The 27,362-nt window shown below is 44.1% G+C and overlaps 1 protein-coding gene across 4 annotated transcripts in view; it reads left to right on the top strand.

Moving 5' to 3' along the window:
- Positions 1–5,909: 5,909 nt before the first annotated feature.
- KCTD6 (potassium channel tetramerization domain containing 6) overlaps positions 5,910–27,362 on the top strand; it is a 54,645-nt gene continuing 33,192 nt past the window's right edge. For 3 of the 4 annotated variants that reach the window (XR_014788581.1, XM_084840529.1, XM_084840527.1), the window contains exon 1: positions 11,213–11,272. Coding sequence is in view for 1 of the 4 variants with exons in the window: in XM_084840530.1 (XP_084696656.1) it covers positions 5,953–5,970; positions 11,057–11,272 (234 nt within the window). In the remaining 3 variants the exon portion in view is untranslated. Of the gene's footprint in view, positions 5,971–11,056; positions 11,273–27,362 lie in introns of those variants that run through there. The other variant, XM_084840530.1, reaches the window with a different exon arrangement.

Genomic DNA, 27,362 nt, shown 5'->3' with positions numbered 1-27,362 from the left:
GCCTTCTAGTCTCTCCATGCTATTCTCTGGAAATCTGCATTCAGTTGGGTATTCCAGAGAAACAGTCCAGAACACCAGATTCCCAGTTATTCAAACCAACAAAATTCCTAGGCCACATTGGACCACATGGAATTATGTGATAAATTGTTTCCTTAACAAGATTACATGAGAAGGAATATGAAGTAAAATTATTCCCAGGAGAAACATGTTTTTGCCACAGTTTCAGGGCATGCTCTCACATAATGGTAGCACAGATGTGTGTCGGAAAAAGTCTACATCAAAGGTGATGTATTCTTAAAACAAATTCAGGATGAGCATATTGAAAAGAAACTTGGAAGAAAGACAATAGGTCAACCTATCCATATTAGCTGCATCAGGTTCCCTTCTATTAAGGCATAGGTATACTAGAGTTGATGCCTCATAGCAGGGAAAAGAGGGAAATGAAAATAAAGCTGTTGGCAAGGAAGGTTAATTATTTTCATTTGGCTTTGATTTTAAACCAGAAGCCCCCCACATTTTTCAACTACCCCTCAAAAACTTCAAGGAAAATAAATGGAAAAATTCCAGCATATTCCATGAGAAACCAAAAGCTGCTATCTATGCCTTAGAAATACAGCTATACAAGGAGTCCACATCAATGCAGAAGACATGAAGTTTCTTGAATAAAAACTGGTTAGTTGACACTGTCATTGAGGGCTTCCTAATGACTAGAACTTTCCTGGAGATCAGTGCAAACACAAATGTTGATGCAAATGTATTCAGCCCATTTATCATGCAGTACAAGGAATTGCATGGGTATGCAACATGGATTCATAACTTTGGCATAAACTCACAGCGTATGTAGAAAGATGCCTGGCTCATCCCTACCAATGTACACAATTCTCAGAGAATATTGATGGTGGTTTTCTTTTAAGTATTCTGCACCTCCATTCCAAACAAGGCTTTCTCACCAATCACACTGGCATGCTGCAAACTTTTGCAGAGATGCAGTCAGTGTCACCAATGAATTTGCCAGAGTGGATCATTTATACACCTCTAGCATATCGTTCAGAAGAATGCATTCAGCTGTGGGGGTTTTGTATGTCTATTTGCACATGTGTTGGGCACTGGCTCAACAGTCCCACTCCCAGGTTCTTGTACAGCGATTGCTATTGAACTGCTCAAGCAAAAAGCATTTTCTCCACAGCCAAATTTAATTCAGGGACAACAGCAGAGATTAAAGAAGCAAAAAGTTATAAACTCCAATGCGCCTGTTTCCAGAAATGTGCATAAAGGGTCACTGACTTCTTTTCAGCAGGGTGAGAGTATTACACTTCATCTTGGTCTTGGTGCTTAATGGGTAACTTGTACAAGAAACCCAGGGGTACACATTGGGTAGGATTCAGAGTTCCTCTTCTGCAAATGGAGGGTTCCTTCTATTTGTGGAAGAGACTGAGATCCTGGGAACAACTGGGGGAAAGGAGGGAGGGTTTTGTGTTTTTTTGCAGATTTCCCTTTGCCCCCTGCAGATCCCAGTGTCACCACCCATGCTGTTCCAGATGCTCTTCCTGCCCTCTGGAGCAGGCCTTTCCCCTCTGCAAGGGTGGGGGACCTATTAAAATGGTCCGCCCCCGGAGATTAATGGATTCCGATGGATTCCAGAGGGCTCTGGGGGATTTTCCTGCTGGTATGGCTGGTGCTCCTGTCGAAGCCCAGGTCGCTCTGTGGAATGCAGAGATGACTCGGGCGGTTGACATGATCGCACCCAAGCGCCCTCTCCCTCTGAGCAGAGCCCGGCCAGCTCCTTGGTATACACCTGAGCTGAGGGCAATGAAGCAAGAGGGGAGACAGCTAGAACGCAGGTGGAGGAAAACTTGTGCTGAGTCTGACCGAACACAGGTAAGAGCCCACTATCGAGACTACTCTGTGGCGGTGAGGGTGGCAAAGAGGCAGTTCTTTTCCACCAGCATTGCATCTTCTCAGTGTCGTCCGGCGGAGCTTTTCCGAGTGGTTCGCGGCCTCTTACAATTCAGAAGGAATTGGTGAAAACTGTCTCCCTTCTAGCACCTTTTTGGTGCTGAAGGCCACATCGCATATCTGCTGCGGTGGCAGGGACTGCACATGCATGCACAACACATTCACATAGAGCATACAATTCACACACCACACACCCAAATCCAACTCCTGCCCATGAGTGTTTCAGACATCTGGCACCTATTTTGATCAGATAAAGCCAACACTCCTGCTAGAGTGTTTCTGTGAACCGCCCAGAGAGCTTCGGCTATTGGGTGGTATAGAAATGAAAAAAAAATAAAAAACCTCAGTTCTCAAACCACCCAGGAGTCCTGGCTCCTAGCCCTTCTCTCTCTTCTAATCCACTATCTTGTTGAAGGATCCTGACATCCCACACTCTGTTATGGAACATTTTCATTAAAAAAAAAAAACCCTCAGGGACAAGGAAAAATGCTCTAGAAACAAGCTGTATACCATGGAAGCCCCATTCCTAGAGTATCCAAGGAAGTGGGCAGGAGCCTTTGATCACTGCTTACTAGGATGTTCCAGGAATGTTCTAGGTATGACACTTTTATGGCAGAAACCCTCAAGCCTGTTCCTACAGCATTTTCTTTTTTCTGGCTGCCAGACAGGACTTGGGGTGGCCCATACTTTATGCACCCCAGTTCTAGCAGGAGCATCAACTTAGAAGAGTTCCATCAGGGACTATGTCAGGACTGGTACCAGCTATATTCAAATGCCAAAATGTTCTGAGCAGTACAGCATTAACAAATTAAAAATCATGTTACAAGCAAAACTGTTATACTAAATGTAAACTGAAACTCTAAAAGGTGAAAACCAACAGCGTCAGGAAACAACGGAAAGGTAGTTATTGCATTTTTAAACATGGATGAAAAGCATGAACTAAAGCTAAATGCCTAGGCCTTCTACTGTAAAAGACACTGAAGAGACCCAATGAGTATTCCATGAGTTAAAATAACTGAGCTGGTCAATCTGAGTTTTGGGGTCATTCTTGGAAATGTGTCCATTTGCATGTTATCCAATTGAAAGAAGCAGTGACTTCATTTTGATCTTCTGAAATTAGAAGTATGACTTGAAAAGCAGAAGAAGGCAGCTGAAAATAACGTTTTTAGTCTCTAATTTAAAGGATGCACAGAAATAGCTGATGATTAGATTGTTCTAGGTAGGCTCATTAGCACAGCTAATAGTCAATTGCAATCTGCCTATTTATGAAAACAAATAATACTCAAAGAAGAAATTTCAATGACCTTTCAGAAGTTAGGAATAGCTAAATATAACCCACACATTAACAGAAATCACAGATGTCCCCAGTTGTCTATTTGCAAATGACAACATTCCTAGCAGCCTAAAACAGGCATGGGCAGACCTCAGGCTTGCAGGATCTATGCTGCTGTTTTTACTAGAACCTGTGGTCCACCAACCAGGCCAGGTTCAAAATAGTAGTTCAGGGTGAAGCCAGAAGTAAAACGATGGCTCATGTGGTGGAGCCAATTGTCTGTTGCATCCAGTAAGCCTGGCACTGGGATGACATTCACACAGAAGTACAAATCTAGAACTCAAAAATCAGTGTGGAACTGGTGCGATGTAGCAGTTAGTATTTCATACTAGGGACAGGGAGACCCAGCTTCACCCTCCACCCATGAAGCTTACTGGATAATCTTGGACCAGTCATTATCTTTCAACCCACCCTACCATGCAAGGTTGTTGTAAGGCTAAATGGGTGGGGAAGAGGAAGAGCTGGATAAAACGTGCAGGTGGGTATGTTTAAGGATTGGGGCCTTGTGCAATCTAGTACATGCCTACTCAGTGGTAAGCCCCGTTAAGCTCAATGAGACTTATTCCCAGGTGCATAGGACTGCAGCCTCAGAATTAAGGCCACAAGTCATTAGCTGGTTGAAGACAACAGAACTACTCAATGGTTAGTGATCCCTCATGCATGTTTTACATATTGTAGGCTAAGGGTGGGGGGCCTGTGGCTACAACTCCCACCATCACTGGCTGTTAACCATGCTGGCTGGAGCTGCTGGGAGGTGGAGTACAACACAACAAAATATTTTTGAACAACTCTGTTCATTCATTTTCATTTATTTATGCCCTGTCTTTTCTCCCAGGAGGTTAAGATGGTGAACATGGGGTTTCCAGGGCGCTTCCCATCCAGGCCCTGGCCAAATCAGGGGATTAGAGGCACTGAAATGGTCTTGAACTACACAGTTCTGGGGCGGGGAGGGTGCCCCATCCATGGAGGTAACTGAGCAATCCCCACTGGGCTAAGAGGGGTAAAAATGGGTAACTGGAGTCTAAATGAGCTGGGGTTGCTTCTCAGTCATGAAAATACATCCTGCTGAAATATAGAGCTACATTCTGGCATACAGCCTTAATGTTTTCTGTTTGAGCAGCAGAGAAATGTATAGACTGAAACAAAAGTGCACATCATTTGGAACTTCGGCAACATCTCAGAACCTGAAATTTTGAATGTTATGCATTTTCAAATGTCAGCTTTGATATGTCCAGCTTAAGTCTTATGGATAAGATTTTAGGCAATCATGTTAAGTAACAACTTGGTAAACTCAGTACTTTTGCATCCTTTCCTCCCTTAACATCCCTATCATCAGCAATATCTATGACTGGGAGTAGAGAAAAAAATGAGAATATCAGTTTTCATTTTTTCAAGAAATTTTGATCTCTGATAATTTGCTTGGGTATTCTTTGGTAGTTGTTTCAGTTCTAGAATGTAAAAGCCCACCACCACAGTACAGCAACATAGGCATATTTTCCACCCTGCAGCATATACGGAGAACTGAAATGTGGGAATTAGCTGGGACAATACTCTATAGCATAACATATATAGAGATATGTGTGTATCTCCTGAGCAACCATAACCTTATTTAGGCATTCAGCCTGAACAGGTGACAGCACAGTATGTATGGTCCAAAGTATGTCAGTGCTAGCCCTCCACTTGACCTAGTGGCAGGCGGGTGACTGTCATGTTAGTTCCCCAAGACGCAATGCCCTGAACGCATGAGGGCACAAGCATGTAGGTTGCTGGGGGCACATGTCCTGGGCCCGACCCCAACATCCCCCACCCACACAAGCTGGCTCCGCCCCCTCCACTCCCAACATTCTTGTGTTCATTGCACACAATTATAATTCACCTTCAGACCTTCACTGTGAACCTGCAACTGTTAGGAGTGGAGGGCTACAAGATCAGCAATTTCATATTTGAGTTCTTTGAGAACTCTAGGATGGATACCATGTGGGCCCGATGATTTATTTGCTTTCAATTTATCAATAAGGTTGAGAACATCATCTTTTGTCACCACTATTTGCCTCAGTTCCTCAGGCTCCCTTCCTGAAAACAACAGTTCAGGCACAGGTATCTGTCCTATATCTTCTGCAGTGAAGACAGATGAAAATAATTCATTCAGCTTCTCTGAAATCTCCTTGTCCTCCTTCAGTCCTCCTTCTACATTTGGGCAATCAAAAATGTTTTCATCTTCATCCCTTAGGGATGATTTAATCCGAACCAGATGCTTCCCAGCTCCTGTCGGCTTTCCCCCAGGGTTTAGTTTAAAAGCTGCTCTGCCACCCTTTTTATGTTTAGCGCCAGCAGTCTGATTCCATTTTGGTTCAAGTGGAGTCTATTCCTCTTGTACAGGCCTGGCACATCCTCGGCGCGAGAGGTTATTTGTTCATCTTCTGAGGGATGGGGCCCTCCTAAGGGATCATTCCTCAGAATGATGCTCTCCTTCCCTGAGACCTGCATTCTCCAGGACAGCAGAGGAGCTGTCACCCTGGGAGTGGGGCACAGCTAATGGGTCCCTGAAGGTTTCATCCACCAACCTCTCTACCTCTCTTAACTTCTCCAGGTCAGCAACTTTGGCCTCATGGGAATGCACTTGTTCCCTGAGAGCCAGGAATTCATCACACTGAGCACACACCATGACTTCTGTCCAGCAGGTAGGTAGTCATACATGTGGCACTCGGTGCAATACACTGGATAGCCCCCTCCCTGCTGCTAGCTTTCTATCTTCATAATTGTTTTTTTTTTGGGGGGGGGGTTCCCTGGAAAACTTAGTTGTTTACTACAAGAAGGTGGGGAAATTATAGTTATTTACAGTTACTTACTGTGAGTACAGAGTAAGGAGGGGAGAGTTCACTGCCCTGGCTTCCTCACCCTGTTGCTCAACTTGCTTGTTTGCTGATGCTTTGTCACTGGGGCTGAGATGCTTTGTCACTGGGGCTCCTCAGTGGAGCTCCGAGGTCAGTTCCCAGGAAGAGACCTATCCTATGGCCATCTAGCCACTGACTAGCAGCCATAGGATTACACTCTAAGTGGTGTTTAGGGGGACGTCACTACCCCTAATCTCTGCTGTAGGTTTCTTTGAAGTGCAAATAACCCCTCTCCCCTAGTACTACTAAATTTGGTAATCTGGGGCCAGATAAAGTTGGCATCCAGTCTGTGGACTGCCAGTTTGCCATCTTGGATTTAAGAGATTGTTGATTTGTGCAACTGCTCTGTGGTAAATATTTGCTGCATTTCTAAGGTCTGATCAACTTAGGGCACAATCCTATGCATGTTTACACAGAGAAAAGGCCTACAACTCCCCAGCATTCCCCCCCCCCCCACAGATCTAGCCAAATAACTTCAGAGCTCTCTCTCACAATGAACAGAGGCTTTTTTCCTCCAATATATCCAGTATCTCCCCCCGCCCCCCTCACTGATTTGAGACTGCTGGGTTATTGTTGTTGTTCAGTCGTGTCCGACTCTTTGTGACCCCATGGACCATAGCACGCCAGGCCTTCCTGTCATCCGCTCTCTCCTGGAGTGTGCTCAAGTCCATATTCATTGCATCGGTGATGCTATCTAGCCATCTCATCCTCTGCCGTCCCCTTCTCCTTTTGCCTTCAATTTTTCCCAGCATCAGGGTCTTTTCCAGGGAGTTTTCTCTTCTCATTAGGTGGCCAAAATATTTGAGCTTCAGTTTCAGTATCTGTCCTTCCAATGAGCACTCAGGGTTGATTTCCTTTAGGATGGACTGATTTGACCTCCTTGCAGTCCAGGGGACTCGTAAGAGTCTTCTCCAGCACCACAGTTTGAAAGCATCCATTCTTCGGCGCTCAGCCTTCCTTATAGTCCAGCTCTCACAGCCATACGTTGCTACTGGAAAAACCATAGCTTTGATTATACGAACCTTTGTCAGCAAGGTGATGTTTCTGCTTCTTACTATGCTGTCTAGGTTTGCCATATCTTTCCTCCCACGGAGCAAGCGTCTTTTAATTTCATGGCTACAGTCACCGTCTGTGGTGATCTTGGAGCCCAAGAAAATAAAATCTGTCACTGCTTCCATTTCTTCCCCTTCTATATGCCAGGAAGTGATGGGGCCAGATGCCATGATCTTAGTTTTTGTAATGTTGAGTTTCTAACCAGCTTTTGCACTCTCCACTTTCACCCTCAACAAGAGGCTCTTGAGATCCTCTTCACTTTCTGCCATTAGGGTGGTATCATCTGCGTACCTGAGGTTGTTAATTCTCCCGGCAGTCTTAATTCCGACCTGTGATTCATCCAACCCGGCGTTTCTCATGATGTACTCTGCATATAAATTAAAGAAGCAGGGCAACAATATACAGCTTGTCATACTCCTTTCCCAATTTTGAACCAATAAGTTGTTCCATGCCTGGTTCTTACTGTTGCTTCTTGACCCTCCTACAGGTTTCTCAGGAGACAGGTAGGGTGGTCTGGTACTCCCATCTCTTTAAGAATTTATTTGCCACAGTTTGTTGTGATCCACACAATCAAAGGCTTTAGCGTAGTCAATGAAGCAGAAATAGACGTTTTTCTGGAATTTTCTTGCTTTCTCCAAGATCCAGCGAATGTTGGCGATTTGATCTCTAGTTCTTCTGCCTCTTCAAAACCCAGCTTGTACTTCCAGTAGTTCTTGGTTCACATACTGCTGAAGCCTAGCTTGTAGGATTTGGAGCATAACCTTGCTGGCATGTGAAATGAGCGCAACTGTACAGTAGTTTGAACACTCTTTGGCATTGCTCTTCTTTGGAACTGGAATGTAAACTGACCTTTTCCAGTCTTGTGGCCATTGCTGAGTGTTCCAAATTCGTTGGCATATTGAGTGCAGCCTTTAACAGCCTCATCTTTTAGGATCTTAAATAGCTCAGCTGAAATACTGTCATCTCCGCTAGCTTTGTTATTAGTAATGCTTCCTAAGGCCCACTTGACTTCAGTCATGAGGATGTCCGGCTCAAGTTCCATGACCGCACTATCATAGCTATCAGGGACATTCAGATCTTTCCTGTATAGTTCTTCTGTGTATTCTTTCCACCTCTTCTTAATCTCATCTGCTTCTGTTAGGTCCCTGCCTTCTTTGTCCTCTATCATGCCCGTCTTTGCACAAAACGTTCCCTTGAGATCTCCAATTTTCTTGAAGAGATCTCTAGTCTTTCCCTTTCTATTGTTTTCCTCGATTTCTTTGCATTGTTCATTTAAGAAGGCCTTCTTGTCTCTCCTTCCTCTTCTCTGGAACTCTGCATTCAGTTGGATATATCTTCCCCTTTCTCCCTTGCTTTTCGCTTCTCTTCTTTCTTCAGCTACTTGTAAAGCCTCATCAGACAGCCACTTGGCTTTCTTGCATTTCTTTTTCTTTGGGATGGATTTCGTTGCTGCCTCCTGAACAATGTTACGGACCTCCGTCCATAGTTTCTCAGGCACTCTGTCTATCAGGTCTAATCCCTGAAATCTATTCCTCACCTCCACTGTATATTAATAAGGGATATGATTTAGGTCATACCTGAATGGTTTAGTGGTTTTCCGTATGTTCTTCAATTTAAGCCAAAATTTTGCAATAAGCAGCTCATGATCTGAGCCGGTCAGCTGCAGGTCTTGTTTTTACTGACTGTATAGAGCATCTCCATCTTTGGCTGCAAAGGACATAATCAATCTGATTTCGATATTGACCATCTGGTGATGTCCATGTGTAGAGTCGCCTCTTGTGCTGTTGGAAAAGAGTGTTTGCTATGATCAGCGTGTTCTCTTGGCAAAACTCTATTAGCTTTTGTCCTGCTTCATTTTGTACACCAAGGCCATGCTTGCCTGTTATCCCGGTGATTTCTTGACTTCCTACTTTAGCACTCCAATCCCCTATGATGAAGAGGACATTTTTTTTGGTGTTAGTTCTAGAAGGTGTTGTAGGTCTTCATAGAACCGATCAACCTCAGCTTCCTCGGCCTCAGTGGTTGGAGCGTAGACTTGAATTACTGTGATGTTGAATGGTTTGCCTTAAATTCGTACTGAGATCATTCTGTCGTTTTTAAGATTGTACCCCAGTACTGCTTTTCTCACCCTTTTGTTGATTATGAGTGCTACTCCATTTCTTCTAAAGGATTCTTGCCCACCGTAGTAGATATAATGGTCACCTGAATTAAATTTGCCCATGTTTGTCCATTTTAGTTCGCTGATTCCCAAGAAGTTGATGTTCAATCTTGCCATCTCATGTTTGACCACCTCCAGCTTACCTTGATTCATTGATCTTACATTCCAGGTCCCTAAACAATATTGTTCTTTACAGCATTGGACTTTCTTTTCACCACCAGACACATCCGCAGCTGAGTGTCCTTTTGGCTTTGGCCCAGCCGCATCACTCTTTCTGGCTACTTGGAAATTCCCTCTGCTCTTCCCCAGTAGTATATTGGACACCTTCCGGCCTGAGGGGCTCATCTTCCAGCGTCATATCTTTTAGCCTTGTGATACGTTCCATGGGGTTTTATTGGCAAGAATACTGGAGTGGGTTGCCATTTCCTTCTCCAGTGGACCACATTTTGTCAGAACTCTCTACCATGACCTGTCCATCTTGGGTGGCCCTGCACAGCATAGCTTATGGCTTCACTAAGTTACGCAAGCCCCTTTGCCACAACAAGGCAGTGATCTATGAAGGGGTGCTGGGTTATATTCAGCCCTAATTTGGCTACTAGAGTTGCCATTCGCCAAAGCTCCCTCTCTCCCCCCCCCCCCCGGTCTTCTGCCCCTCCAGGTGTTGTTGTTGTTTAGTCGTTCAGTCTCAAATTGATACTTTTGGTGCCTCTGTCTCCTCTCCCCCTCCCTGATCTTCCTCAAGTTAATATATTTTGGAGAGAGGCTGCCTGGGCTTTAGAAGCTATCAGAAGAGCTCTGAATCTCTGAGGTGGACCAAGGCACTTCACTTTAGAGCACTTCAGTGCTGGTCTGATTTGCTTTGGATCGCACTGAAACACCCCAGAGGCACCCTGATTTGCTTTGGGATTCAGATCTGGCACTGAGGCGGTGCATAGCCCTAATTTTTACTTCAAACCTTAGGGCTCCCCAAAGTCTGTTGACACCTCCCTCTTGTTCACGGATGGTGCTGTTTTGGCTACATAAGATTGCAGCACTCGAGATTGCTATTTCTATGCGATTGCATATATACTTTGGGATATACATTCTCTGGAATGCCACCCTGACAGGCATTGGCCAGATCAGGGATTGTAATGAGCAGCAGTGAAGCTGCATCTAACAATGCCGCATTTTAATATGTGATTAATGGGTTTTCTTGATCAGTAACAGTGCTTGAGGCTTTCAGACAAGCTGTATAGCCTATCCATCAGCTTTTTTAAAAAGTGGGGTGGGGGGGAGAGCTGTGTGTGTAGGGGGAGCAGAATGTACGTTAAGTTTGAGACTTGAGCCAATTTTAGGCTCTTGGTTTTCACCTTCTTCTAAGGCTGCAATCCTATATGCATACTTCCCTTACCTGGAAGTAAATCCCACTGGAACTCGATGGAACTTACTTCCGACTAAATGTACTTATGATCCAAACACACTTCTCCTGTTTGGCATCCGCAAGCAAGGGACGTTTTTACTAGTCTTTCTCAATTGTCAAGGATTGGCCGGCGCGAGGACTCCGCTCCAGCCTAGGCCTTGCAAGACCCGGGACGCGAAATGCACCGGGCCTCACCGGTTTTCTGAGGCCCCAGACGAGAAGCTCCATCGCCCGACTCCTTCTTTTCTCTGCTTCCCTCCCAGCCTTTCCCTAGCACGGCCGTCCCCACCAGGCCTATGGGAGCAGGGCAGGCTCTGGAGGCGGCGCCGGGGAGGAGTTCGAGACGCCGTCGGATTCACGCTCGGTTGTCTCCGCCACCGGCCTCTCCTCAGCCCAAGAGTAGCAAGGAGCGCGCGCGCGAGAGAGCAAAAGACACGCACGTACACGGAGGGAGCTTCCCGAACAGTGGCTGTTCCTCAGTGAGTAGCGGAGGCTGGGGCTTAAAATGGCGGGAGGGGGGCCAAGCTAGGTGGCCTCCTCTGAGTCAGTCAAACGGAGGATGGTGAGGAAGATGCGTGTGTACTTAGGACGCCTGGGTTCCGGGGGTGGGGCGGGGGGGCTCAGGACGCCTGGGTCTTTTTAAGGGACGGATAGGATATGCAGCCTAGGTTCTTTTTCAGGAGATAAAGGGAAGGAGAGCTAGGACACCTGGGTTCTTTTGAGGAAGGGATAGAATGCAATAAAAAGAAAAAGGATGTTGCAGACTGGATACCTGGGTTCCTTCTCAGGAGGAAAGGGAGGGGAAGGAATGCAGTCAGGACGCCTGGGTTTCTTTTCAGGACGCCTGGTGTTTTTTTTTAAGGATAATTTGTACTGTCAGGATGCTTGGCTTTTTTCGGTTTTTTTAGTAAGGAGGACTCGTGTAGGGACATATACTTGATCATTTAACAATTATTCGTTGCCTCAGGAGCATCAAATATTCTGTTATTCCTAGGGGATACTTATCCATGCTAATGATTGTATGGCATGGAGTCTGAATACTGGACTTTTTTTTTTCTCATTAGCAAAGGAGTATCATTAAAGCTGCAATCCCAAGCTTACCTACCTGGAAATAAGTCCCATTGAGCAAACATTACTTCTGAACAAACCTGCTTAGGGTTAAGGTGTCATATACCTGAAGTTCGGTGTGTGTGTGTGTGTGTGTGTGTGTGTTTCTGCAGGATAATTATTGCCAGAATACCTGCTTTCATTAACAAGTGTGAGTTGCCACAATGCCTGGGTCTTTTTCTTTGGTGAGGAAGAAAGAAGGGATTTTTTTGTAGGAAGCTAGAATTCATGATGTGTGACTTCGTAGGGATGCATAGTCAGGACCTGGTGGGAGGGAGAGTATGTAGAAGAACAGTGCCTGTGTTCTTTTCCTTTTCAAGTCAATTTGGATGGTGCAATCCTTTCGTGAGTGGGTAGCAGCCCTCTGTGTTGCCATAGGGCTTTTCTCGAGGTTGTGATATTGAGAAATGGCTGTGAAGGGGGTCCTTGCTGGGTTGAAGAGTGGGGAGGGGTTTTTTTTTACTAGGGTTTGTCAGTTGGCCTTTTGTTGGTTCTGCCAAAATGTGTCTTAATATTTTCATTCTTGCAGAGAAACCACTTAAGATCCAGTGCAGCAAATTTACATATATTTCACTTTCAGTTCTGTAATCTTGTTCTGCCATTGGCTTGATTGTGTAAACATGTGCAACAACCTTTATAAAGTCAGGATGTTTTGAAAATGATTTGAGAATAATCTTTATGATAGTAATCAAGTCATTGTTGGACATCGGAATTTGGTTTAGCTTGAACATTTTGTTCCATATAGACGGAAATCCAAACCAAATCTGAGCCAGTTTACCCTCTTGGCACGTGGAAACAGACTTCCACAAGGGGTTCTGCTATAGCAAAATACCTCTTCCAAGCAGAAACAGACCAAGATACCTTGATGCTTATGTCAGAAAATCCAAATGGCACCCATTATAGTAGTAAAATATATTAATAAACTAAGTAACAGACAATTTGCTACCCTTATAGAACCATAAAACCTGCTGCCTGAGCTGGGCTGTCTCGCTCTGTCTAATGGTAAAACTGGAGTTTGCTTTCAGCAATAAGGCCACACATGTGGAATCCCAGGCATTACTTCACAGTATGTTCCATACATATGGACTAGGACAGCATTTTGTATCCCTGAGTGCAGCTGTTCGCATATCATCCTCTACTGATTTTATGGTTTTGATACAGAAGCCCCAGTCCCATTTGTGCCTTGGTGGTGTTCTTTCAAGTTAAAGCAACCTTTATTACTCCCAGCTAATAAATGGACTGAGGCTGAAACACTTCCCCAAGGCTCATGCATGGCTACATTTGGATTCGAAGCAGGTGTCTCCTGGTGTGCAGTCCTAGTGCTCTGTTAGAACATGTGGATGGTTTCATACTGTTTAGAAAATTGCCAACTGTTGCTTGGGCTGAGTGTTGTAGAAGTAATTCCTCAAACCATTTGCAATTCAAAATTCAGTCATGGGTGGAAAGTTCCATGGGACTACCAGATTGCATGTGGGACCATCGCTGGCTGTGCCTTCAAGGAGAATTTTAGCAAGTGCAGCTACTCCATCACTGCAGCTACTCTCCACTGTCCACAATACAGAAGAAGCTATACATCCCAAAATGTTCCATTCACGGATCTTTACATATATATATATATATATATAGAGAGAGAGAGAATGTCTTTTGGCCATAGAACCGTGGGGATCTGAAGAGGTCGACATCCTCAGTTAATCACCTCTCAGTCAAAGTAGCCCATGCCATATTAAACTGTGAAGGGATATGAAAGAACAGTTACAACCAAATGATTTCAATTTGCACATTATTTTCCATATTAATGTCCAAATGTCTGCAGGTATGCTTTAAAAAAAAAAAAAAAAAGCATCTCCATTCAGTGATTCTCAAAGCAGCTCACAAACAGACAGTAAATAACGATTTATTTAAAGGATTTTGCCCTACCCTTCATCTGAAAAGGTTCCCAGAGTGGCTTGAATGACATCATTAACAAACAAGATAGTCGCTATCTGCAGGCTTGCACTCTGAAAAGCACAAAACAAAAGGAAAAAAGGGATGGTGAAGGAAGAGGGTTGGGGGGAAATAAACTGGGGCCCCAGTTCTTAAAGTTACTTATAAACTACAATTTAAGGGAGAGGAAGAGCCCAACAGAGCTGATTTCACTGCAAAGCTGATGGAGTAGCCTTGCAGTCCCATTTCTCCCTGTGCTGCATCTTGATGGAGGAGCCCAGTGAAGCTCGTCTTTCAGCAGAGCTGATGGAATGGCCCTGCTCCCACAATAAAATTCAGAAAACCATAAGCTAAGAACAATGCCAGCAAAACCGCAATAACAGCAGAATCATCATCACGCTTATCCTATGAAAGCCCAGGCAAATAAAATTGTTTTAACTTGTCATCAGAATGATAGGGGAGATGGTGCCAAATAAATAGATATTCCACAAACAGGGTTCCACTACACAGAAAGTTCTGTCCCCAGTTACTATTAGTAGGGGCCCTTGGGGCAAGGCCTGTAATGAAGTTCTTGGTTTGGTTGGCAGATTCACATGGTAGGAAGCCTTAGTGTGACTTCTGTATAATGAATACTCCATGGATCATTTCAGCACTGGAGTAGTTTTGTGTAGTGCAGCTGACCTCCCAGGGTTTCAGCTGGTGGTGATTATATAAGGAGGATCAGTGTTGCTGGTTGATCTAGAGTTCTAAACAGAACACCTGTGGACATTTGTGCATGTGAAAGGTAATCACATCACATCATGCTGTGGTTCATGGTACAATTTCCAAAGAAGTTTTATTTATTTAAAGCAGTTTTACCCCTCTCTTCAGCTGAAAAGGTTCCCAGAGCAGATCAATAAAAATAAAATGGATGGAACTACAAAGCATCAACCAGTTCAGTGAGCTTTATGAGTGAATGTTCTGTAAGCATCCACCTTTAGAGTTTGGAGGGGGGGGGTCATGGGCAAGGGTACACAAACACGTACTGACAAGGATGGTTAGATGGTCTTTGGGAACCCAGCAAGTAGCAAATGGATGTGAATAAGCTCTGTTCTCAAGATGTTAGAAAGTCTTGTCTGCACATGCATAAATGGCCAGCAACACCTCTGCATATTCTAGACAGGCCTCTTCATATCTTTTGAAAGTCCGTACATCTAGTGCATGATGGAAAGGTACCTGCTGCATTAGATAGTGGGTGGATTTTCTGCCTAGCCACTGAAGTAACTCTGACTATTTGAGCCAGGTTCAAGGTATTATTATTATTGACATATAAAGCCCTAAACAACTTAGGAGCAGGTTACCTGAAAGGTTCCCCAACCCACTAGACCACTACAATCTTCAGGGGAGGCCTTTCAAAGCCCCATCTGGTAGCAACATGGCAACAGGCATTCTCTGTGGTGGCATCTTCCCTCTGCAATGATCTTCCCTTTACAATATGTCAGGCACCAACATTCATGTGCTTTCAACGATTGTTAAAAACTTAGTTGTTTACCCTGGCTTTTCCCAACCTTTAACTTGTCTTAGTGTTCTGGTGCTTTTAAAATTATGTACTGTTTTATCATTTGCTGTAAATTGCTTTGGGCTTTTTAAAATGGGAAGTGGTATACAAATATTCTAAAATAATTAAATATACAGATAGCATTTGGGAGATACAAAGTGCTGTCCACAAGGCACTGAGACTTCATGTCCTTCATTCATTTCAGTGGATCTACAGTGTTGTAATCATGCTGCAGATTGCAGGATATTGCCAAGGACTGTTGAAGCCAGATCTTAGCAGGGTAACCTTCCCCAACCTGGTACTCACACACATTTGGAGGGCACAACTCCCATGGCCATTGGCCATGCTAGCTGGGAATTATGGGAGTTGTAGTCCCATAATTCTGGAGGGAATCAGGTTGGGGAAAGCTGCACTAGGGTGTTGGTAAGAGATTTATTTGTTTTAACAATATCTAGTCTGCACCTTCATCCAAAAATAGATTTAAGGGCAGTATGCATTTTAAAAATCCCACTTTATATGGTATTAAAATAACAATAAAAAACCAACATCTTCACAGTGAAATCAAGAGGCAATACATGAGTACTATTGAACCAGCTAAAATAATATGACCACTTTAAAATACCTGGGCAAATAAAAACGTTTTGAACTGGCGCTGAAAGGAATATAATGTGGGCACCTGTCATTCCTCCCTCAGGATGGTATTCTGCCATCACCGCCACCAAAGAGGCACTCTCTTTCATGGGTGCATAATGATGGAAGTTGGGTTCCTATCTACAGCAGCAAAAACACAATGTGGCAAAATCATAGCCTTTATTGAACAGCATGGGATGGAAGAGATCTGAAAGGGAAAGAGACATGGATGGGGTTGCTAAGCAATCACTTCAACAGGGCTCCTGTGCTTGGGGAGTGGCTCAACAGATAGTAGGGCAGCAGGTGTCATATCCCGTAGAATTCCAGCTGCAGGGTAGGCTCACCATCACCCGTTGTATAACTGTCTATCATTCATTCATTTGTTTGTTTATTTTGTTTATTAAAGCATGTCTATCTAGCCCTATATCATTAAGATCTCTGATTTTACAGATAAAATCAATTTAAACAGTATAAAACAATAAATAGTTTCAGCACCTAAAACATATTAAACTATTAAACAAGCTAATACCAGCTAAAATCTAAAACAATAAAACAGTTAAAATAATGTGCTAGGGAATGCATTTAGCCCTCAAAGGCTTTGGTAAAAAGCCATGTTTTTACTTGGCGCCAAAACGAGACCAATGTCTGCGCCAATCAGGCCCCCAAGGGGAGGGCATTCCACAACTGGAGTGCGACAGCAGAGAAGGCCCTCTCCCACGGCCCACCATGGTGTATGTCTTGTACTGGTGGGATGCAGAGGAGGGCCCCTCTAACAGATCTCAGTTCTCGGGCAGGCATATATAGGGAGAGGCGCTCCCACAAATATCGAGGTCCCAAGCCACTTAGGGCTTTAAGTGTCATCACCCAAACCTTGAATTCTGACCAGAACGTATTGGCAGTCAGTGCACTTCTTTTAAAGCCAGTGTTATATGGTTTTTATGAGGAGGTCCAGTCAGCAGTCTAGCTGCTGCATTTTGCACTAGCTGCAACTTCTGAGTCGTCTTCAAGGGCAGCCCCACGTAAAGTGCATGAAGCTTGCAGTGGAGCAGAAGCTTGCCTGTAATAAATAGGCTAACAGCCCCAGGGAAGAACAGCTGGGAGCATCCTGGTTGCTGCTGTTGGTCATCAGATGGACCTTCCTCATGGTCTGCATGGAATGGGGTTGGATCCTCTACCTCTGGGAGAACAAAGGGAGAGAGACAGAGGGAGTAAGGAGCAGCAGCCAGAATAATGAGCAGCTGGAACAGACAGCCCCTGGATCTAAATTCAGAGTAGATGTTTGTGAAGGAGCACAAGGAAAGGAGTAGTACCATCTAGGTGCTTGTATGTCAGAGAGGAAGACTACAGTGACTGTGAGTATGCTTCCACTTTCGTGCTTGCAGTGGAACTCTGTGTGTGGTGACAGCTTGTTCTGCTCCATGCATCTGGGCTGCAATCCTGCAGGGCAAAAGTGTCCTTGAATGTTTGACCAGGAGTGGCAGTGGTTGGAGTGGAGTGCCTACCAACAGAGAGCTTACTTGCATGTCAGGGTGAGTGCCCCTTCTGTGTGTGGGAGATGCTGCTACCCGGTGTTAGGGGAGAGAGAATTAGAGCAATACAGTTCAGACAAGACACAGTATTCACATATAGCAAAGGGGAAGGACAGAGGGAGACATTAGAGACAGTCACAGCATTTATATTTTATTTATATATTTATTACATTTATATCCCACTTGTTTTCCTCCTCAAGTAACCCAAGGTGGCGTACATAATCCTCCCCTCTATTTTGTCCTCACAACAACAACCTTGTGAGGTAGGTTGGGCTGAGAATCTGTGACGGGCCCAAGGTCACCCAGTGAGCTTCCATGGCCGCGTGGGGACTAGAACCCAGATCTCCTGGCTCCCAGTCCAACACTCTAGTCACTACACCACACTGGCTCTCCTATTTGCAGCAAGTATTGCCCTCTTCCCTTGCTATGTGGGGTGCTTTGTCCTCACACTCCCATTTGGAGAGGAGTGGGAGTTGCTCTTGGGTATTTGTGTCTGGAATCCCAAGGTGAAGTTCCTGTTAGGATTCTAGACAGAGAAATATGACCAATGTGTTCAAGTTCCAAGAAGTGTTCTGGGCAAAGTGGTTCCTTTTTGTGTGTAAGTTGCTTCCCTTTTTCCTGGTTCAAAAATGAAAAATGGCTTGGTTAGTATACCAACCCAGTAGTTGTTGTTGTTGTTCAGTCGTGTCCGACTCTTCGTGACCCCATGGACCATAGCACGCCAGGCCTTCCTGTCCTGCGCTCTCCCCCGGAGCGTGCTCAAGTCCATATTCATTACATTAGCGATGCTATCTAGCCATCTCGTCCTCTGCCGTCCCCTTCTCCTTTTGCCTTCAGTCTTTCCCAGCATCAGGGTCTTTTCCAGAGAGTTTTCTCTTCGCATTAGCTGGCCAAAATATTTGAGCTTCAGCTTCAGTATCTGTCCTTCCAATGAGCACTCAGGGTTGATTTCCTTTAGGATTGACTGATTTGACCTCCTTGCAGTCCAGGGGACTCGTAAGAGTCTTCTCCAGCACCACAGTTCGAAAGCATCAATTCTTCGGCGCTTAGCCTTCCATATAGTCCAGCTCTCACAACCATACTTTACTACTGGGAAAACCATAGCTTTGATTAGATGGACCTTTGTCGGCAAGGTGATGTCTCTGCTTCTTACTCTGCTGTCTAGGTTGGCCATAGCTTTCCTCCCAAGGAGCAAGCGACTTTTAATTTCATGGCTACAGTCACTGTCTGCGGTGATCTTGGAGCCCCAGAAAATAAAATCTGTCACTGCTTCCATTTCTTCCCCTTCTATCATGGCAGATGCCATGATCTTCGTTTTTTTAATGTTGAGTTTCTAACCAGCTTTTGCGCTCTTCACTTTCACCCTCAACCAGAGGCTCTTTAGATCCTCTTTGCTTTCTGCCATTAGGGTGGTATCATCTGCGTATCTGAGGTTGTCTCCGATACTGTCATCTCCGCTAGCTTTGTTGTTAGTAATGCTTCCTAAGGCCCACTTGACTTCACTATCTAGGATGTCCGGCTCAAGTTCCATGACCGCACTATCATGGCTATCAGGGACATTCAGATCTTTCCTGTATAGTTCTTCTGTGTATTCTTTCCACCTCTTCTTAATCTCATCTGCTTCTGTTAGGTCCCTGCCTTCTTTGTCCATTATCATGCCCGTCTTTGCACAAAACGTTCCCTTGAGATCTCCGATTTTCTTGAAGAGATCTGTAGTCTTTCCCGTTCTGTTGTTTTCTTCGATTTCTTTGCATTGTTCATTTAAGAAGGCCTTCTTGTCTCTCCTTGCTATTCTCTGGAACTCTGCATTCAGTTGGATATATCTTCCCCTTTCCCCCTTGCTTTTCGCTTCCCTTCTTTCTTCTGCTACTTGTAAAGCTTCATGAGACAGCCACTTGGCTTTCTTGCATTTCTTTTTCTTTGGGATGGATTGAGTTGCTGCCTCCTGAACAATGTTACGGACCTCCGTCCATAGTTCCTCAGGCACTCTGTCTATCAGGTCTAATCCCTGAAATCTATTCCTCACCTCCACTGTATATTCATCAGGGATATGATTGAGGTCATACCTGAATGGTTTAGTGGTTTTCCCTACGTTCTTCAATTTAAGCCAAAATTTTGCAACAAGAAGCTCATGATCTGAGCCACAGTCAGCTCCAGGTCTTGTTTTGACTGACTGTATAGAGCTTCTCCATCTTTGACTGCAAAGGACATAATCAATCTGATTTCGATATTGACCTCTGGTGATGTCCATGTGTAGAGTCGCCTCTTGTGCTGTTGGAAAAGAGTGTTTGCTATGATCAGCGTGTTCTCTTGGCAAAACTCTATGAGCCTTTGTCCTGCTTCATTTTGTACACCAAGGCCATGCTTGCCTGTTATCCTGGTGATTTCTTGACTTCCTACTTTAGCATTCCAATCCCCTATGATGAAGAGGACATCTTTTTTTGGTGTTAGTTCTAGGAGATGTTGTAGGTCTTCATAGAACCGATCAACCTCAGCTTCTTCGGCCTCAGTGGTTGGGGCATAGACTTGAATTACTGTGATGTTGAATGGTTTGCCTTGGATTCGTACTGAGATCATTCTATCGTTTTTAAAATTGTACCCCAGTACTGCTTTTCTCACCCTTTTGTTGATTGTGAGTGCTACTCCATTTCTTCTAAAGGATTCTTGCCCACCGTAGTAGATATAATGGTCACCTGAATTAAATTTGCCCATTTTAGTTCGCTGATTCCCAAGAAGTTGATGTTCAATCTTGCCATCTCATGTTTGACCACCTCCAGCTTACCTTGATTCATTGATCTTACGTTCCAGGTTCCTAAACAATATTGTTCTTTACAGCATTGGATTTTCTTTTCACCACCAGACACATCCACAGCTGAGTGTCCTTTCGGCTTTGGCCCAGCCACTTCACTCTTTCTGGCTACTTGGAAATACCCTCTGCTCTTCCCCAGTAGTATATTGGACACCTTCCGACCTGAGGGTCTCATCTTCTGGCATCATATCTTTTAGCCTTGTGATACGTTCCATGGGTTTTTCTTGGCAAGAATACTGGAGTTGGTTGCCATTTCCTTCCCAGTGGACCACATTTTGTCAGAACTCTCTGCCATGACCTGTCCGTCTTGGGTGGCCCTGCACAGCATAGCTTATGGGTTCACTGAGTTATGCAAGCCCCTTCGCCACAACAAGGCAGTGATTCATGAAGGGGAACCCAGTAGTACATGGACCTAATAGACTTAACTAGAAAAGATGGATAAAAACAAGACTGGGGATATTAGCATTTACCAGATAAGGAGGGGAAGGTGGCTCAATTGAAATGGCAGAGTGAGGGGATTGGAAGGCTGTGCGACCAAGGGGGCTTGGGTACTGGTGATCATGTTGGCCATGGGAATGGACAGATTTAGGAGGAAAGGAAATAGAGTAGGAGCAGCAGTAATTACCTGACTTAAGAGGAAGGGGAACCCAAAGGACTTCACTCCTGTTTGGTTGCAAAAAACTTAGGAAAATGCTGAGGAAGGCTCATCTGATGACCAGCAGCAGCAACCAGGATGCTCCCAGCTGTTTTTCCCTCGGGCTGTTAAATTAGTGTGAAGTTCAAAAATGTGGTATAAGCCTCAAGCCACTTAAGGCACTCCTTAAACAGCCAAATTAATGGCTTCTGGATGGGTGAGAATGCAGGTACTGAATGGAGGTTATGCAGTTTTTAGGGACCCTGGAGCCACTACAATTTTCATTAGGGCTTCTCCTTAGACTTCCCAATACATTTCAGAGACTGCATGTTGACTGCTCCTCTTGGACTCAACTAGAGATGTGAAGGCCTGGGAAAAAAATGGAAAATTTTTGGGGAGGAAACAGTTTTTCCAAGAACCGTTTTTGTTTTGTTTTTTTGAAAAATTGAACAGTTTTGGATGATAAAATATTGTCTTTTAGAATTTAGACAAGGTGTTTATACATTGTTACCAACCCTCTACTCCCCCCAAAATGATTTCTAAAAATTATGTAATAAGAAAACTTTTATAGAAAAACTAGAGATGGAAAATGTCTGGAAATAATAAAACCATGGTGGGAAATGTTTTAATCCTCTCTGTAAGATTCTCAACATAGTTATTTCTTTCATTTCTTATTAAAATCACTGATCCAAATGTATCTTTTACTGATAGATATTTTGGGATACTCCAAGACATGCTCAATTTCCAAACATGTGAATGGAGTCACTATATCATAATATGGAAGAAACTGTACATTCTTGACGGTTTGGGTTTTGTTCTAAAGAGTCCTGTGTTTCTGGGCCTGTCTTACTCTGCTCCAGTAGAGCAGTTCCTCCGGCTTCTTCTGGTTTCTGGGATGATTCACATGTTTCAGGGACTACTTGCTGAAGTTCCCTAGATTAAACTAGGAATCTAAAAGATGTTATGTATAACTTGATTTGCTCATAAAATCAATCATGTTTGATATATTAAATTTTAAAAGTATTGTTTATTCAGGCAATAATTACAAATTTACTGAGTTCACTTTTTAAAGTTTTCAAATGTAATAATTTATGAGCAGTCTATATTATACATAAATCAACTTTGGGAACATAAAGGCTGCTTTACATTCCTAAAGCAGCTTTCCTCAACCTGGTACTCTACAGATGTTTTGGACTACAGTGGCCAGCATTCCTGATCCTTGTCCAGCCTGCCTGAGGCTGATAGGAGCTGAAGTCCAAAATGGAGGGCTGAAGTCTGGAGGGCACCGGGGTTGGGGAAGACTGCCCTAAAGCAACAAAGTGACTTTACATCTGTGAAGAGTACTTAAAAAATAAGTATTGTTTATTTCTCAATTTCCCCCCAAATGTCTATTTTTCTCCTGCAAAAAAACAGGGGAAAGCCTGTTTTTTCCCCATGGCTTCAACATTTCTGGAAATTTTACATCTCTAGACTCAAAAGCTGACAACTCAGCTAGAGATTACAAAGCGCCTGTGTGGCATGCAAGTCAAACTGTGTTCCTACACATGGGAAACCCAGCTTTGGGACTCAATTGGTATTTTACCAGGGTTGGTACAGCGCGCTCTCTCTCTGGGTGTACAAGCTAACTGATCTCTCTGGGCAAATGCAGCAATAAGGTGATTCAGTTGGAAAGTACAAGGGAAACCCTGGCCCTGGAAACATAGGATAGGCACTGGAGCAGAACAGAGTAGTGTTAGGAAAGAGTCAGGAGGGAATTATATTGAAAGCAGTCTGACCTTAGGTTCTTCTCAGAACTGAGATACACCAACATCAGGGATGCTGAAGCAGAAAGAATGAACAATGGCTACCTGAAAGCCAAAGCAGTTAGAGGTTTCAAAACAAAGGGAACAATAGTTTAGTTCTGGGGAATAAAAAAAGAATCTCAGGAAGGTTTCTTGCCCCTTGATTAATTCACATCTAGCTAGGTATACAGAGCAGCATAATACAATATTCAAAACAAAAGGTGTCATCAAGGTAGTGCTTGACCTTGCTGACCTGCCTGGGAGGTGGAAGCATTTCAGGATTGAGCTATTTCTCCTCCCTCCTCGGGTGATTTATTGGCTAATTCAAAGGTACCCTCATAGGTTAGTTGGCTGTGTGGTGGTATGGCAACCTGGCAGGCATGTGCATGTTTGGAACAACCCTCCGCAATCCAATCACCAAGGAAACAAATATGTTCTGCAGTGGTTCAGAGCCTTGATGTTCTTGGCAGCTTTTCAGGCTATGCCTTCCAGCACCAAAATGGTTTCTTGAGCCAAGGTGTCAAGATAATGCCAGTTAAATCCATAGTGCACAATACATAGGTCAGAGAGCCAGCACATCTGAAATTCCTCTCTAAAATGTGCCAGTAGAACGTTTCACCGGTGTATCTGTCACGAGAGCGGCACATCTTGCAATCTGCCGGCATAGCTGGGCTTCTGCTCTATCCTATATGACCCCTCACCTGGTGGATCTTGAGCATAGGATTGCTCTGTTAGTCTCTCATTCATTGCACAAATCCGAGGAACTAGCAAGGACTAGATGGTCCACAATAAATTGACCAGTAGTTCATCAGTTGGCTGTGATCTGCTTCTTCCCATTCCTGTCCTAGTAGATGGAAGGTGCTATGGTGTGCCCGCTCAAAGTCATGTAGCAGAATTCTAGAGTGCTTCCCCTGTATCTATTATTGCATACATATGGATGAGATTGTAGTTTACCATGATGTGCATCAGGTTGAGAATCCTTGCTGAAACATGGCAGTTACTAGAATAGTGCTAAATAGCTGAGTGGCGAGTCATTGAGGTTTAAAGTCTGCTCATTGTTAAGAATGAATATTAATTGCATTGTCATTGCATTTGGAATGTTTTCTGGCTTCTTATACTAGCTTGGTTCTTATAAGTTGTCCCCCACTGAAAATTTATTTCTTTTAAAATGCTTATGCCAAATTCTGCACGTGTTTAAGAAATGGAGAAATTCAGCACAGATGGCGCTGTGGTTCTCCTTGGAGCTAGGACACATGCTCCATCTGTTTTTATATATATCTTCTCTTCTGAGGGCTAAACATGCCCAGTTCTTTCAGTCTCTCTTTGTTTCCTGTCCCCTGATCATCTTAGTTGCCCTCCTCTGAACCCTCTCCAGTTTGTGTGCATCCTTCTTAAAATGTGGTGCCCAGAACTGGCCACAGATGAAGCCTAACCAGTGCTGAGTAGAAGAGAACTAGTACTTCCCAGGATTTGGAAGCTATGCTTCTATTAATGCAGCCCAAAATAGCATTGGCGGTTTTTGCAGCCACATGACATTGTTGGCTCATATTCAGCTTGTGATCGACAACAATTCCAAGATCCTTCTCGCTTGTAGTATTGTTGAGCCAAGTATTCCCCATCTTGTAACTGTGCCTTTGGTTTCTTTTTCCTAGGTGCAGAACTTGGCATTTCTCCCTATTAAATGTCATTCTGTTGTTTTCTGCCCAGCGCTCCAGTCTATCCAGATCACTTTGAATTTGGTTTCTGTCTTCCAAAGTATTAGCTATCCCATCCAATTTTGTGTCATCTGCAAATTTGATCAGCATTCCGTGCATCTCCTCCTCCAAGTCATTCATACAAATGTTGAAGAGCACTGGGCCCAGGACTGAGCCCTGCGGTACCCCACTCGTTACCTCTCCCCAGTTTGAGAAGATCCCATTGATAAGCATTCTTTGAGTCCGATCCTGTAGCCAACTGTGGATCCACCGGATCGTTGTTTCATCTAGCCCACTTTGAGCTAGTTTGCTCATCAAGATATCATGGGGCACTTTGTTGAAAGCTTTGCTGAAATCGAGGTATATTATGTCCACAGCATTCCCACAGTCCACAAGGGAGGTTACCTGATCAAAAAGTGAGATCAGATTAGTCTGTTCTTGACAAGTCCATGTTGGCTTTGAGTAATCACTGCATTTTTTTTCAAGGTGCTTCCAGATGGATTGCTTTATAATCTGCTCCAGAATTTTCCCAGGGATTGATGTCAGACTGACTGGTCTGTAGTTCCCAAGTTCCTCCTTTGTGCCCTTTTTGAAGATAGGGACAACATTGTTGTTGTTGTTTATTCGGTCAGTCGCTTCTGACTCTTCGTGACTTCATGGACCAGCCCACGCCAGAGCTTCCTGTTGGCCGTCGCCACCCCCAGCTCCCCCAAGGTCGAGTCCGTCGCCTCCAGAATATCATCCATCCATCTTGCCCTTGGTCGGCCCCTCTTCCTTTTGCCTTCCACTTTCCCTAGCATCAGCATCTTCTCCAGGGTATCCTGTCTTCTCATTATGTGGCCAAAGTACTTCAGTTTTGCCTTTCATATCATTCCCTCAAGTGAGCAGTCTGGCTTTATTTCCTGGAGTATGGACTGGTTTGATCTTCTTGCAATCCAAGGCACTCTCAGCATTTTCCTCCAGCACCACAGTTCAAAAGCATCTATCTTCCTTCGCTCAGCCTTCCTTATGGTCCAGCTCTCACAGCCATAGGTTACTACGGGGAATACCATTGCTTTAACTATGTGGACCTTTGTTGTCAGTGTGATGTCTCTGCACTTCACTATTTTATCAAGATTTGTCATAGCTGTCCTCCCAAGAAGTAAACGTCTTCTGATTTCCTGGCTGCAGTCAGCGTCTGCAGTAATCTTTGCGACTAGAAAGACAAAGTCTGTCACTGCCTCCACGTTTTCTCTCTCTATTTGCCAGTTATCAATTCAGCTGGTTGCCATAATCTTGGGTATTTTGAGGTTTAACTGCAACCCAGCTTTTGCACTTTCTTCTTTCACCTTCGTCATGAGGTTCCTCAGCTCCTCCTCGCTTTCAGCCATCAAAGTGGTATCATCTGCACATCTGAGATTGTTAATGTTTCTTCCAGTGATTTTAACTGCAGCCTTGGCTTCATCAAGCCCAGCACGTCGCATGATGTGTTCTGCATACAGGTTGAATAGGTAGGGTGAGAGTATACAACCCTGCCGTACTCCTTTCCCAAATTAAACCAGTCAGTTGTTCCGTGGTCTGTTCTTACCGTTGCTACTTGGTCGTTATACAGATTCCTCAGGAGGCAGACAAGATGACTTGGTATCCCCATACCACCAAGAACTTGCCACAATTTGTGATGATCCACACAGTCAAAGGCTTTAGAATAGTCAATGAAACAGAAATAGATGTTTTTCTGAAACTCCCTGGCTTTCTCCATTATCCAGCGGATATTGGCAATTTGGTCTCTAGTTCCTCTGCCTTTTCTAAACCCAGCTTGTACATCTGGCAATTCTCGTTGCATGAATTGCTGGAGTCTACCTTGCAAGATCTTGAGCATTACCTTACTGGCATGTGAAATAAGTGCCACTGTTTGATAGTTTGAACATTCTTTGGTGCTTCCCTTTTTTGGTAAGGGATATAAGTTGATTTTTTCCAATCTGGTGGCCATTCTTGTGTTTTCCAAATTTGCTGGCATATGGCATGCATCACCTTGACAGCATCATCTTGCAAGATTTTAAACAGTTAGGCTGGGATACCGTCATCTCCTGCTGCCTTGTTATTAGCAATGCTTCTTAAGGCCATCAACCTCACTCTTCAGGATGTCTGGCTCTAGCTCACTGACCACACCGTCAAGTCTATCCCCGATATTATTATCCTTCCTATACAGATCTTCCATATATTCTTGCCACCTTTTCTTGATCTCTTCTGCTTCTGTTAGGTTCTTGCCATCTTTGTTTTTGATCATACCCATTTTTGCCCGGAATTTATGTCCGATGTTTCTAATTTTCTGGAAGAGGTCTCTTGTCCTTCCTATTCTATTATCTTCTTCTGCTTCCGCGCATTGCTTGTTTAAAAATAATTCCTTATCTCTTCTGGCTAACCTCTGGAATTGTGCATTTAATTGGGCATATCTCCCCCTATCACTGTTGCCTTTTGCTTTCCTTCTTTCTTGGGCTGCTTCCAGTGTCTCAGCAAACAGCCATCTTGCCTTCTTAGTTTTCTTTTTCTTTGGGACGTTTTTTGTTGCCGCCTCCTGAACAATGTTGCGAACTTCTGTCCATAGTTCTTCTGGGACCCTATCTACTAAATTTAGTCCCTTAAATCTAATCTTCACCTCCTCTGCATATTCATGAGGAATATTCGTGAGCTCATATCTAACTGATCTGTGGGTCTTCCCTATTCTCTTGAGTCTGATTCTAAATTGTGCAATAAGAAGTTCATGATCTGAACTACAATCAGCTCCAGGTCTTGTCTTTACCAACTGCATAGATGTCCACCACCTTTGGCTACAAAGGATGTAGTCAATCTGATTTCGGTGTCGACTGTCTGGTGAAGTCCATGTATAAAGTCGTCCCTTAGGTTGTTGGAAGAGAGTGTTTGTTATGCACAGTGAGTTGTCTTGGC

Source organism: Heloderma suspectum, chromosome 2 (genome assembly GCF_057233095.1).
Source record: "Heloderma suspectum isolate Gila_16-S chromosome 2, 16-S_ref, whole genome shotgun sequence".
NCBI classification, from domain to species: Eukaryota; Metazoa; Chordata; class Lepidosauria; order Squamata; family Helodermatidae; genus Heloderma; species Heloderma suspectum.
Note: the sequence above shows the minus strand (reverse complement) of the source record. Positions and strands in the feature narration are given on the sequence as shown.